This window comes from Moschus berezovskii, chromosome 11 (assembly GCF_049115385.1).
Source record: "Moschus berezovskii isolate FMDL1 chromosome 11, NW_MosBer_1.0, whole genome shotgun sequence".
NCBI classification, from domain to species: domain Eukaryota; kingdom Metazoa; phylum Chordata; class Mammalia; order Artiodactyla; family Moschidae; genus Moschus; species Moschus berezovskii.
The window spans coordinates 19391163-19405620 of NC_142470.1; the positions used below are offsets into that span (position 1 = coordinate 19391163).

The 14458-nt window shown below is 49.7% G+C and overlaps 1 protein-coding gene across 4 annotated transcripts in view; it reads left to right on the plus strand.

The window, feature by feature from the left end:
* GRHL1 (grainyhead like transcription factor 1) overlaps positions 1–10377 on the plus strand; it is a 52428-nt gene extending 42051 nt beyond the window's left edge. For all 4 annotated transcript variants that reach the window (XM_055399488.2, XM_055399489.2, XM_088841184.1 and 1 more), the window contains exons 13-16: positions 129–220; positions 557–642; positions 4526–4590; positions 8794–10377. In XM_055399488.2, coding sequence (XP_055255463.1) covers positions 129–220; positions 557–642; positions 4526–4590; positions 8794–8908 — 358 coding nt within the window. In that variant the 3' untranslated portion in view covers positions 8909–10377. The remainder of the gene's footprint in view (positions 1–128; positions 221–556; positions 643–4525; positions 4591–8793) is intronic.
* The last annotated feature ends 4081 nt before the right edge of the window (positions 10378–14458 follow it).

The window sequence follows — 14458 nt, forward strand, 5'->3', positions numbered from 1 at the left end:
GACTGGCCCAGGTAAAGGACGAAGGGCATTTTAAATGTAAAATCCAGTGATAACAGCCCGAAACTCCTTTTGTTTCTGCAAGTGATCGAAAGTGAAGTCACTAATTGCACACCTTGGATCACCTGCAGGTCCAGCTTGAAGAGGGGGCCATACAGCTCGGAAGATGACTTTGTGATCCCGCCTCCTGCTAAGCTGACCCGGGTAGAAGAACCAAAGAGAGGTGTGTTGGTTTACGTTTCGTAGTGGGAGTTTTCAGTGGGAAGTGAGCTCTGAATCCAGCCAAAGCATGAATTCCTCAAATAGAGCTCATCAGTGCTGACTTCCCTTGAGTGTTCCTCCATCAGAGCAGCTCCTCCTGGCTTGAGCTGGGACTTCTAGCAGAGTTAAAAAGAAGCTGAAAGCTGTGTTCCTTGAGAGAGATTTTACATTGGTTCATGTTTGCCTTCCTTAATGTGGACGTCTCTTTTTCTTTTTCCCAATACCCACAATCCGTTTTCTTGTTTTGCTCCTATCAATGAATTACACTTTTCCCTTCTTCTTCCCCACTGGGGATCAGTGCTGCTCTACGTGCGGAAGGAGTCAGAAGAAGTCTTCGATGCCCTGATGCTCAAGACTCCATCCTTGAAAGGCCTGATGGAAGCTGTAAGTAGTAGGAGCTTTGTAATCCTCTTACTTGCATAGAATTCGATCAGAACAAATTTTACCAGCCCGTCTGGGTTCCTCGGTGGTGCTGAAGCCTTTCCTGAGTCCCAGCACCTTGTCTGTGGCCGAGGCATGTGCCACGTTTCACCCCGACCGCCCCCCCCCCAACTTAGTCTTCAGCAGCTGCAGGGCTGTGCCTACCTCACACCACTGTACCCAGCGCACCCACTGGTAGATAGTAATCACCCACCAGCGTCTAGTCCACTGAGCTGAGTGGATTTGTAATGACCCTTGGAATGGTTTAACTTTCCTGTGCTTGGTTAAAGAGAGATTGCCACTTAACAGACTACTTAGAAGCCAACAAAAATTATTTCTATCAAAATCTTAAAAACTTCCACACATAAAACGGTGGCTCCTCCATCGGCCTTTGGAACTCCTGATCTTGGGAAATGACTGAATTCGTGTCAAGATCTTACCCAAAGCCTATTTGTGAAAAGGCAGAGTTGTGACCAGAGGTGGCCACAGCCATGTGATTTAAAGTGAAGTCACTAGTTGCACACTTCTGATCACCTGCATGTCTAGCTTGAGAAGGGGCCCATACAACTTTGATGGCTCGGAGATCCTTTTGCCGCAGCATTTCAGCAAATGGCCCAAGAGCACACTGACCCCAGCCTGCCCTTGGGGACATCATAGAGACATGAGAAGGGTGCCAGGCTGATCCCTGTTTTGGCTTTGCCCCAGAGTGAAATTCAAGGGATCAGCACCATGTCTTGATATGTATCCATCTCGGGCCCCTATAAATCATCGGAATCTTTGAGCTCAAAGTGAATCCATAACTCAGCTGGAAACAGGTTCCCCTGACTACTGCCAAATGTTGAATTCATTTAACAAACGTTTGTGAAGGGCCTACTTTGTACCAGGGACTGTTCTTGGCACTGGAGATACAGGAGTACATGACCCAGTGCTGAATGGAGTTTATGTTCTGGTTAGGAAGATGGCTACAGTGAATCGGCAGAGGCCACTGTGTAATTTGCCAGGTAGCACTGATGGATGCAGGGAGAAGTATCAGTAACCTCAGATATGCAGATGACACCACCCTTATGGCAGAAAGTGAAGAAGAACTAAAGAGCCTCTTTATGCAAGTGAAAGAGGAGAGTGAAAAAGTTGGTTTAAAGCTCAACATTCAGAAAACTAAGATCGTGGCATCTGGTCCCATCACTTCATGGCAAATAGATAGGGAAACAGTGAGAAGCTTTATTTTTTGAGGCTCAAAATCACTGCAGTTGGTGATGGCAGCCATGAAATTAAAAGAGGCTTGCTCCTTGGAGGAAAAGTTATGACCAACCTAGACAACATATTAAAAAGCAGAGACATTACTTTGCCAACAAAGGTCTGTCTAGTCAAGGCTGTGGTTTTTCCAGTAGTCATGTATGGATGTGAGAGTTGGACTGTAAAGAAAGCTGAGCGCCAGAAAATTGATGCTTTGGAACTGTGGTGTTGGAGAAGACTGTTGAGAGTCCCTTGGACTGCAAGGAGATCCAACTAGTCCATCCTAAGGGAGATCAGTCCTGGGTGTTCATTGGAAGGACTGATGCTGATGCTAAAACTCCAATACTTTGGCCACCTGATGCAAAGAATGGACTCATTTGAAAAGACCCTGAAGCTGGGAAAGATTGAAGGCAGGAGGAGAAGGGGATGACAGAGGATGAGATGGTTGGATGGCATCACCAACTCGACGGGCATGAGTTTGAGTAAGTTTCAGGAGTTGGTGATAGACAAGGAAGCCTGGTGTGCTGCAGTCCGTGGGGGTCACAAAGAGTCAGATGCGACTGAGCAAATGAACTGAATTGAACTAATGGATGCTACAGGGAGAACTAAGGCAGTGCAGGGGATGGCAGCCAGGGGGTGCTGTCGCTCAGTCTCTGGGAACCGGGTTGTCACCGCGGCTCCTCCCCTGCACCTCAGCCAGCGGCACCCAGCGCCACCTGTCGCCCTCTGCTCTGGGTCATTTGGCTTCCTGTGATTTCTCCTGGTTCCTCCCGCTTCCTTGTCTCCTGACAGCCCTTCCTCACTTCTTGATGATGGAGAGAGAGGAGAGTGTGGAAAAGGCTGGCACTCGCTGGGCCAAATATAACTCATTCACAGCACTTAAGGAATTCATCCCAGCCTCCCATCTCCTGGGCTGGGAGTTTCACAAACACAGTGATCGTCCAGTGGTACAGAAAAGAGGTGAACGTGTATGATGGTAGCTTGGATGTGGTTTGACGTGAACGGTATATCTTTGTTAGATTGAAAGTGATCTGCAGGCTGGTCTTCTGAGGCCCCAGTTGTGCTCTTCAGATCAAGGGTGGGCAGGGCGGTGACCCCGAGGTGGGAACGGTCTGGATAGCTGCTCAGATAACAGTGTCTGACCTAGACTAAATCAGTCCCTGGTCCTTGGAGTAGCTGCCCCCTCCCTGTGCAGACAGCTCCGTGCCCGAGAGGAAACCTCCAGAGCTCACTGCACTGTGTGGACCCCATGCCCCCGGTCAGGAGGGGAGGTAGGCTGGGACTGGGGCCCGCGGCCACACCTCAGCCAGAGCCCACTGCCCTCCGGAGAGGCTCCACCCCCGGCGAAGCGCTGGCCTGGCTGTGACCAGGTCCCTTGGATGTTCCTTCTGAGCTGGGGAATCAAACAGTTCCTTTCTTCTGGTGAGTCCATATCCAAAATGAACCCCTGCTTTGTGCTGGACATGCCTTAATCCCACGACAGTCATAGGGTATGTGAGGTGAGGGTTTCTTTTTCCTGTTGAGAGGAGGCCAAGGGTTAGAACAGTCCCCTGCCAGTGGAAACTGAGTCAGAACTGATGCTGTTTAGGCGTGTCTGACTCCAGAGTGAGGCCTTCTGCGCTGAGTAAAGTGCCTAGACAGGACGCTTGTCAACACTCATGGAACCTGCAGCTCGAAGAGGGACCCATGTGGACGTTAGCATGCTCGGAGCTCACAGCTCAAAGAGGGACCCATGTGGACGTCAGCACACTTGGAGTGCACAGCTCAGAGAGGGACCCAGGTGAACATCAACAAGCATGGAGCCTGCAGCTCGGAGAGGGGGCCACGTGGACATCAACATGCATGGAGCGCACAGCTCAGAGAAGGGCCCACATGGATGTCAACACGCGTGGAGCCTGCAGCTCAGAGAGGGGCCCACATGGATGTCAGCACACATGGAGCTCACAGTTCAGAGAGGGGGCCAACATAGGTGTCAGCACACATGGAGCTCCTAGCTCAGAGAGGGGCCCACATGGACGTCAGCACACTTGGAGCACAAATTCAGAGAGGGGCCCATGTGGATGTCAACATACATGGAGCCTACAGCTTGGAGACTGGCCCACATGGATGTCAACATGCATGGAGCTCCCAGCTCAGAGAAGGGCCAACGTGAATGTCGACATGCATGGAGCTCCCAGCTCAGAGAGGGGCCCACATGGATGTCAACATGCATGGAGTGCTCAGCTCAGAGAGGTGGACGGAGGCCTAGTTTTCTTGTTGCAGCTGTGTTCGCTCATCAGACAGGAAAGTGCAGCACACGGATTTTGGGTGGAGAGAACAGCTCTGTAATTTGTCTGTAAACCTAACACTGCTCTGTAAGGTATTAACTTCAAAACACCATGGCCATATAATAGAGTTGTGACACCTGTGACTTTGGGAAGCAACAGACCACTGATTCCAGCTCTCTCCAAGGCGGGTAGCCACACCCTGAGGATAGACAGGCCCTCATCTGTGTCTTTGTGTGTGCATATGTGAGAAACAGAAAGCTAGGTGTCTGTACCACTGTTTAAATGTGTTTGTTTTGTCAAGTCATGAAAACAGAACTTTGTAATATTATTTTTTTTTTGTTCTTTAGATCTCTGACAAATATGATGTTCCTCAAGAAAAGATTGGGAAAATCTTCAAGAAGTGTAAAAAAGGGTGAGTGCTGACTGGCAGCCTTAGAGCCTCTGAGTGATGTCAGTGTCACAGAACAGCTCCTCTGAGCGATGTCAGTGTCACAGAACAGCCCCTCTGAGCGATGTCAGTGTCACAGAACAGCCCCTCTGAGCGATGTCAGTGTCACAGAACAGCTCCTCTGAGTGATGTCATTGTCACAGAACAGCCCCTCTGAGGGATGTCATTGTCACAGAACAGCCCCTCTGAGCAATGTCAGTGTCACAGAACAGCCCCTCTGAGCGATGTCATTGTCACAGAACAGCTCCTCTGAGCGATGTCAGTGTCACAGAACAGCCCCTCTGAGTGATGTCATTGTCACAGAACAGCCCCTCTGAGCGATGTCATTTTCACAGAACAGCCCCTCTGAGCGATGTCATTGTCACATAAGAAACCCTCTGAGGGATGTCAGTGTCACAGAACAGCCCCTCTGAGCAATGTCAGTGTCACAGAACAGCCCCTCTGAGCGATGTCAGTGTCACAGAACAGCCCCTCTGAGGGATGTCATTGTCACAGAACAGCTCCTCTGAGTGATGTCAGTGTCACAGAACAGCCCCTCTGAGGGATGTCAGTGTCACAGAACAGCCCCTCTGAGCGATGTCAGTGTCACAGAACAGCCCCTCTGAGGGATGTCAGTGTCACAGAACAACCCCTCTGAGGGATGTCATTGTCACAGAACAGCCCCTCTGAGCGATGTCAGTGTCACAGAACAGCCCCTCTGAGGGATGTCATTGTCACAGAACAGCTCCTCTGAGTGATGTCATTGTCACAGAACAGCCCCTCTGAGGGATGTCATTGTCACAGAACAGCCCCTCTGAGCGATGTCATTGTCACATAAGAAACCCTCTGAGGGATGTCAGTGTCACAGAACAGCCCCTCTGAGCGATGTCAGTGTCACAGAACAGCCCCTCTGAGCGATGTCAGTGTCACAGAACAGCCCCTCTGAGGGATGTCAGTGTCACAGAACAACCCCTCTGAGGGATGTCATTGTCACAGAACAGCCCCTCTGAGGGATGTCATTGTCACAGAACAGCCCCTCTGAGGGATGTCATTGTCACAGAACAGCTCCTCTGAGTGATGTCAGTGTCACAGAACAGCCCCTCTGAGGGATGTCATTGTCACAGAACAGCCCCTCTGAGCGATGTCATTGTCACAGAACAGCTCCTCTGAGTGATGTCAGTGTCACAGAACAGCCCCTCTGAGCGATGTCAGTGTCACAGAACAGCCCCTCTGAGCGATGTCAGTGTCACAGAACAGCTCCTCTGAGCGATGTCAGTGTCACAGAACAGCCCCTCTGAGGGATGTCATTGTCACAGAACAGCCCCTCTGAGCGATGTCAGTGTCACAGAACAGCCCCTCTGAGCGATGTCATTGTCACAGAAGAACCCCTCTGAGGGATGTCAGTGTCACAGAACAGCCCCTCTGAGCGATGTCAGTGTCACAGAACAGCTCCTCTGAGTGATGTCATTGTCACAGAACAGCTCCTCTGAGTGATGTCATTGTCACAGAACAGCCCCTCTGAGGGATGTCAGTGTCACAGAATAGCCCCTCTGAGCAGTGTCAGTGTCACAGAACAGCTCCTCTGAGTGATGTCATTGTCACAGAACAGCCCCTCTGAGCAGTGTCAGTGTCACAAAACAGCCCCTCTGAGCGATGTCAGTGTCACAGAACAGCTCCTCTGAGTGATGTCATTGTCACAGAACAGCCCCTCTGAGGGATGTAATTGTCACAGAACAGCCCCTCTGAGCGATGTCAGTGTCACAGAACAGCTCCTCTGAGTGATGTCAGTGTCACAGAACAGCCCCTCTGAGCGATGTCATTGTCACAGAACAGCCCCTCTGAGCGATGTCATTTTCACAGAACAGCCCCTCTGAGCGATGTCATTGTCACATAAGAACCCCTCTGAGTGATGTCAGTGTCACAGAACAGCCCCTCTGAGCGATGTCATTGTCACAGAACAGCCCCTCTGAGCGATGTCAGTGTCACAGAACAGCCCCTCTGAGGGATGTCAGTGTCACAGAACAGCCCCTCTGAGCGATGTCATTGTCACAGAACAGCCCCTCTGAGCGATGTCAGTGTCACAGAACAGCCCCTCTGAGGGATGTCAGTGTCACAGAACAACCCCTCTGAGGGATGTCATTGTCACAGAACAGCCCCTCTGAGCGATGTCAGTGTCACAGAACAGCCCCTCTGAGGGATGTCATTGTCACAGAACAGCCCCTCTGAGCGATGTCATTGTCACAGAACAGCTCCTCTGAGTGATGTCAGTGTCACAGAACAGCCCCTCTGAGCGATGTCAGTGTCACAGAACAGCCCCTCTGAGCGATGTCAGTGTCACAGAACAGCTCCTCTGAGCGATGTCATTGTCACAGAACAGCCCCTCTGAGGGATGTCATTGTCACAGAACAGCTCCTCTGAGTGATGTCAGTGTCACAGAACAGCCCCTCTGAGCGATGTCATTGTCACAGAACAGCTCCTCTGAGCGATGTCAGTGTCACAGAACAGCCCCTCTGAGCGATGTCATTGTCACAGAAGAACCCCTCTGAGGGATGTCAGTATCACAGAACAGCCCCTCTGAGCGATGTCAGTGTCACAGAAGAGCCCCTCTGAGCGATGTCAGTGTCACAGAACAGCCCCTCTGAGGGATGTCAGTGTCACAGAACAGCCCCTCTGAGGGATGTCAGTGTCACAGAATAGCTCCTCTGAGTGATGTCATTGTCACAGAACAACTCCTCTGAGTGATGTCACTGTCATAGAACAGCCCCTCTGAGCGAGGTCAGCGTCATAGAACAGCCCCTCTGATTGAGGTCAGCGTCACAGAACAGCTCCTCTGAGCGATGTCAGTGTCACAGAACAGCCCCTCTGAGGGATGTCAGTGTCACAGAATAGCTCCTCTGAGGGATGTCAGTGTCACAGAACAGCCCCTCTGAGGGATGTCAGTGTCATAGAACAGCCCTTCTGAGTGATGTCAGTGTTACAGAACAGCCCCTCTGAGTGATGTCAGTGTCATGAACAGAACCTCTGAGTAATGTCAGTGTCATAGAAAATTAATTTCATCCACCTGAATTTGTGCCCAGTCAAGAACCAGTTATAGAAATATCAGTGCAAAAAAAAAAAAAGAAATATCAGTGCAAAATACAGTTTTTCTTACTAGATTATCCACATAAAGTTGATTTATTTTTCTAGGGCATCTTTGTGGATTTTTTTCCAAGTAGAATCTTTGCTTCTCCCATGCTTGGCAGCAGTGCAGTGGCTCCGAATTCCAGAGCCCATGATAAAATTTACCAAGTCTGTCAACAGTCGCTGCCCCATTTATTGAGCCCCCATTATGAGTCAGGTGATGGACCAGGCATGCATGTGTTACTTAATTCTCATGTTACCATTACTCTAAGACAGGGGTTACTACTCAGTTTCTGGATGAGGCAGCCAAGGCCCAGAGAGCCTAGGAAGCTTTTCCAGGATCAGGGGGCAGCTTAGTGCCAAGGCCAAGCTTCAGATTCTGTTTTGACCAACATCAAAGCCTTTGCTTCATCTCCCTCCACCCTCCTGCCCTGAGTCATGTTTTCAATCATGGAATGTTGCTTCTTTGTTCAGAAGTTAATATTTTTAGAACTGTGTTACTTAAGTGTCAGTACTGTTTGGCATGGGTAAGCAGAGTACAGAGTAAGCATTTTCTGGCTTAATTCTAAAGCATGTGGAATGTCCTCGACGGGCCTAGTGGGAAGGGTTGGCCTTGGTAGTAGATTGGCTAAACTTTGAGGGTAACTCGCTGGGGAAAATAGTCGTCAGGGAGCTGTGGCTTCCAATCGCGTGGGTTGACTTGACTGATGTGCTTTCTGTAGCTGGACCATGTGCTTCTTCTAGAGACTTACTTTGTTCACTGTAATAAGTACTGTGTATTGAATGATTGCTGCACACTGAAATAATAACTCAGCTGGCGTGTTTTCTTTATCGTGCACCCTGCACGTGAAGTGCTTTACCCGAGCTCCTCATTTCATCCCTACAACAACCATGTCAGATTGACCCTACTATTATACCCATTTCACAGATGAGGAAAGTGAGGCATAGGGAGTGTACCTAGTTTGCCTCACGTGGCACAGCTAGCAAGTGGCAGCACTAGCTGTGGAGTTTGGGTGTGACTGCAGAGCGGGCAGGAGTGAGCAGGCCTGTCTCGTCTCCCTTTGCCAGGATCCTGGTGAACATGGACGACAATATCGTGAAGCATTACTCCAATGAAGACACCTTCCAGCTGCAGATGGAAGAGTCCGGGGGATCGTTCAAGCTCACCCTCACTGAGATCTGAGGATGCACCGCCCACAACTCCCAGCAAGCTCAGCGAAGCTGTCACCTGGGCCTTTGGGGTTGGCAGGCCACAGGTTCGCCAGTCGGCCACCTTCCAAATGTGGGTGGATGTCAGTGGAAGTTGGAGGTGGCGCTGCTTTTGGCTTGGAGATAGCATTGAATGTATTGCATTGGCATTTTTCAGTTGACCCCAGAAAGCATATTTGAATTTTCTGCTATAAATACTTAGGATTAAAAGTGGAAACTTTGTTCCAAGATTTGCTAGGTTGCCTGGGAACCTTTAGGATATCTGCTACATTATTTATGGAACTGTCTCTTCAGCACAGTGCATGTCAGACTCGGTGTGACTCTGACCGCCTCAGGTCACGGGCGCGGTGCCCCCACTGGACAGGGGCGCCCTCTCTCCTCGGCCTCTCATCCCCCAGTAAGTGTTTACTCCAACAGGGCAGGTTACTGAAATCTTCCTTTGCGACTGTCTTGAACATATCAACTGCCTCTTTTATGAAGAACCCGAACGGTGACAGTGTGCCTCCGTCAGGCTAAAGCTGCGTGTGTGTAAGTGCAATACGTCTTGAAGGCCTGTGCCTGTAAATGTGTACATACCTGTCTTATATAAATAGATAATATATACATGTGGTGTCTGTACATACAGTGAAGAGACGCGATGAGGTCTACCCTAACGACTTCCTTGAGATGAGAGGATACGTTACTTCTGACCACCTACACCCAGCAGGTAGCATGCTGTGCTTAGTGAATCCCGCTCACAAGCTTCTGGGTTTTTCCGAACACAGCCACCATTCCGTAGCATAGCAAAACCTCAGATGACAGAGATGCTGCACGCTCTTGAAAAGGTTGTTATTTGGATGTCTGCACTGTTTAACAAATGAAGTAAAGGAGAAAGCAATCCCGCAGCTCACGTCTGCTCTGTCTGCTAGTATCAGTCAGGTGTCCCCGACAGCGGGAATAAGCACAGTGATCACGGCACACACTGTCGTCACCATGAGCCAGGAGATGCAGCTCGGGACGTAGTGCTTCCAGATCCCTGTGCTACAGGAAATGACTTCTGTTTTATCACCAGAACCTCCAGGCTTTGACTGTCTTGTATGCTAACAGTTCTAAAAAGCATTCATGAGTTTATGAGACTGTATTACTATGGGGAACATTTTTATACGTGTTTAAATATATAAAAATACTAAAGAGTGTAATTTTGTAACGGAAATAAAAACCGCAGGTATCTTTAGGTTCAGGGAAGTAGAATAGGCTGTCTGTATACATAGGATTGATAGTTACGTTCTTCCATTAAAATATTCTAATGAAGTATGTGAACTAAATTGCTGGCTTTCTAAGATAAGATGTTATGGGACACGGGTCATATAACAATATTTTGTATTTTGTTTTATGAAATTGATTTTGTCTTGTTTTTAATTGTATAATTGAAGATGTATTTTAAACCAAAGGGATTAAATTTTATATGTCTATTTCGTAATACGTCCTTTCCTGTTATTTAGCTTGGCTTTTCCTTTCATTAGTCAGTAAAAGCAGAATCTGAGATCTTAAAAAGTAGAGCTGAAAAGAGTCACCTTCATGTTTTCTCTTTGTTTCCCAGCATGTAAACTTGGGAAAACTCTCTTCCTTCCTCTTAGTCTTGCCTTAGAGGGTCTGAAATTATCTGAGTAATTGTTAACCGAGGGGGCCCCAACTGAGTTTTTAACTACTACCAAAATTTAACCACCAAAGCTTAAGGTAAATGCTTTCAGACCTGAAATCTCAGGGTTCTTAGTTTAAAGCTTAACAGAAAATGTTTGGTTTAAGAATCTACCAGGGACTTCCCTGGTGGTCCTGTGGTTGGGACTCTGCGCTCTCACTGCCGAGGGCCTGGGTTCCATTCCTGGTCAGGGAAGTAAGAACCTGTAAGCTGTGTAGCTTGGCCAAAAAAAAATGGAGCAAAAATCTACCAGTAATGTTTCAGATCATCAGAATTTCTAAATCAAACGGCTGTTGTTAAGTACATGCCAGTAATCGAGGGCCAAAATGTGATAGACCCTGAAGTATATTTCTAGTGAACACATGATCGCACAAATGAAGTAACTCCCAGGGAGGTTTCCTGCAACGCCTGTGGACCTCTTGCTCTAATCCTGGGGCCACAGGTCAGAACTCCTGAGGGGGAGACCCCACCCATGGTCCCCTGAGGCCCCAGAGCCTTGGGGTGGGGCCTGTGTGTCCTCTCCCGGGGACCATTCCTGGACTCTGCTGCCTGGTCCCCTCACACTTCCTGCCTTCCCTCCATCTTTGTTTCTTTCTCCCTTGGTCACTTAGCTTTTGCCTTTTGTCTCAGAGCTTGGCTTTGCCCTGGAGGTGAGGGACTTCTCCTGTTTCCCCACTGGAGAGCCCAGATCCCCTGACCCTGCACACACACACACACACCGCACCTTGTGACCCTAACCTGCCCGCCGCCGTCCCCAGCCTCTTGTCTTCCTGGATCACTGGCAGCCCGCCCGGTGCTCAGGTGCTCAGTCAGCGATCCTGCAATGATGAGGTGACAAGCTGGTGCCCTTGACAAGCCCCGCCCCTTGCAGGACATCAGCAGGGAGATGGGTTAGAAGTCAGAAGCTCAGAAGTGAGCGTGGCTGGACCTGGCCCCACAGCACACAGTAGGGATCATCTGCCTAACCTGGTGGCAGTCAGGAAAGCAGCGCCCGAGACGGGGCCCTGGAGCAGGGGTCTCAAGGAGCTGCCTGGACGTCATAGGGACGGAGTCACGGGGTGCATGCGGCCCGCAGGTGCACAGGGCGGGGTCACCAGGCCTGCTCCCGCCGACCGGGTGTGCACTCTTTCAAGCTCACTATCCTCTGTCCACCCTGTGGAGCTGGCGTAGTGCTGTCATCCGGTATCAGCAACATCTGCGTCTCACCTTCAAACACTGCCACCAGCATACAAGCACGGGCTGATGAGCAGTGTGGGCAGGCCTTGAACCCACACCTTTGCTGCCCCGAAGGCGTCACAGCAGGTGTGCACCGACAGGCCACTGTCCCTTCTCTGCTCCCATCGCTTCTGTCTTACACAGACACCCTCGATCCCGAACTCCTTTAGCCATCATCCCCTTCAAATCTTTTAGCCAAATTTTAGAAAATTTTATAAATGTAACACATGACAAGAAAAGAAACACATGCCATGAGAACGAATGAGGAGAGCTCCATGAGAGCGTCTCTTTGAGAGGTGAGTTTTCTGACACCCAGTCCCATGCCCGAGAGAGAACCAGCCATCCATTTCTTCAAGGCCATACCAGAGTCCTCCAGGCAAACTCAGATGCACTGTGCATATTGTTTTGCAGGTAGGGTCATACTATTCTTTGCAAATGTTTTCATCTATCACTATTCTTTAGACATGAGTTCTTTTTAGTGACTGCATTGTATTCCATTGTAGAAATAACCACCATCTAATCAGTACCCAGGGCTTCCCTAGTGGCTCAAATGGTAAAGAATCTGCCTGCAATGCAGGAGATGTGGGTTCGATCCCTGGGTCGGGAAGATGCCCTAGAGGAGATTCCAGTATTCTTGCCTGGAGAATCCCATGGACAGAGGAGCCTGGTGGGCTATAGTCCATAGGGTCACATAGAGTCGAACATGACTGAGTGACTGAATAACAAATCAGTACCTACTGATAGACATTTAGACCAAGATTTTGCTATTACAAACATTGCTGCAAAAAAGTGCGGACGGGTCTGTCCTTCCATACCTGTGAAGTAGAACTGCACAGTGAGTTCTTAGCAGAGGAGTACTGAGTCAGAGACAGTGGTCAGTAAACATTCTGTCGAGACTGTGAAACTGCTATCCAGAGAGAACCGGTTTCATTCCTGCCCACTGAGTGTGAGTCTTTCTCCACGTCTCAGCACTTTGATTCGTGTGTCTGTTAGAGGGCAGTTGAGTGTAACTTCTTGTTCGCGGGTTGTTTGTTCTTTGTTCTCTGTGAACTGTGTTTACCTCCTTGAAGGACTAGTCTGTCTGTTGTCCCGCTTCCTCATTTCTTACGCGCTCAGCCCGGGGCAGCCTGACTTCTGTCCCTTCCACACCGTGCAGTGAGCTCAGTGCCAGATGCTGGATGGTCTCTTTTAATCCTCCCGGGGCCAGTGAGCGGGGTGTCGCCCCATTTCACAGCTGAGGCCCAGGAGATCACACTGCTAGGGAGAGAAGCAGTGTGTCCGACTCCAAACCTCTAGTTCTCTCCACTGTCATATGCTGTGTCCACTGCAGATGCTCCAGCCAAGGTTGCAGATGACCTAGCTGGTCATCTCTCTCTCTTTCTCTCGGACATTTGATCGTAAAGAAAACCTCAATTTCTTTGGCTTTCGTCACGGGTATATCAGCTAGAAAGTTTTGGTTGCAAAATCAGAAATGACAGGCTGTTTAAACAATAAAGGAAATGTGTTGCTCTCCTTACACTGAAGCTGAAGGTGGCCCAGGTTGGTCCTGGACCTTGATGTCACTGGCAGCCTAATTTCTTGCCTCCTTTGGGGGCTCCATCCTAAGTTTTACTCTCCCTGTGTGGTCTCAAGATTATTGCCAACAATTCCTAAATCCATATGTCTCCTGGTTCAAGTCCAGAGGTGCAGGACTCCCAGCAAATGTCCTGAAATTCATTTGGATCAGAACATCTCAGTTTACCCATCCACTGGTCATTAGGTCGCCCCAAAAAAGTCTCCTCCCTTCAGCCTCACGGCTCAGAAAATTGAAATCAGGGCTTTGGGGAGACGAGAGGGGACACGAGTCAGAGAAAGAATAAGACACGCTTACCAGGCAGCATCCTCTGATTCTCCTACGTCTGGCTGACCCTCTCTGACCCCACACCTGCCCGGGAAGTGCTGCTGTTCTCATCTCTCCACCCTCAGATTCTAATGTTTTGAGCACAGACCATTCCCAGATTTTTTTCTCCAATCCAAACTGCCCCTTTGGACCATATTGGACATTCCCTGCCTGGCTCATACCCCAAACTGAGCTCTTCTCCTCGTCATGGTTTCTGGTGTGCATGGCACCCAAGCCAGAAACCAGGGTCACCTTCGACTCTGCCACCTCTCTCGTCCCAGCGTCCACTCCAGACCTTTGGGCCTGGCTTGTCTTCTTCCACCTCTCCACTGTTGAAATAGCTTCCTGCCCACCTGTATGTAGCCCACCCACCCCTCAGCCACTCTTCAACCCACAGGCTCTCTCCACAGTGCAGAGTTGTCAGGATAAACCATGGATGGCTTGTCCAGACTGGCTCGTGAGTCCACGCTATCTGCATATCTCCAAGCATAGGAGTCCTTCCCTGTCCCGTTTCCTGGAGACCTCCTCTCTGCTTTGGCTGAGCATGTTCACCCATTCTCTGAGACTCAGCTCACCAGTCACCAACTCAGAGCTTCCCTTGGCAGTCCCCTTTCCCTGGTGAAGTGGGGACACCCTCCTTTGACCTCTCCAGCATCCTGTGTAGTTACCTGTTGAGATGTCTGTCCGTCCTCCTCTCCAGCCCTATTCCAGAGTGCAGGAGGGCAGGGGCAAGGGGCGGGGAGCAGGATAGG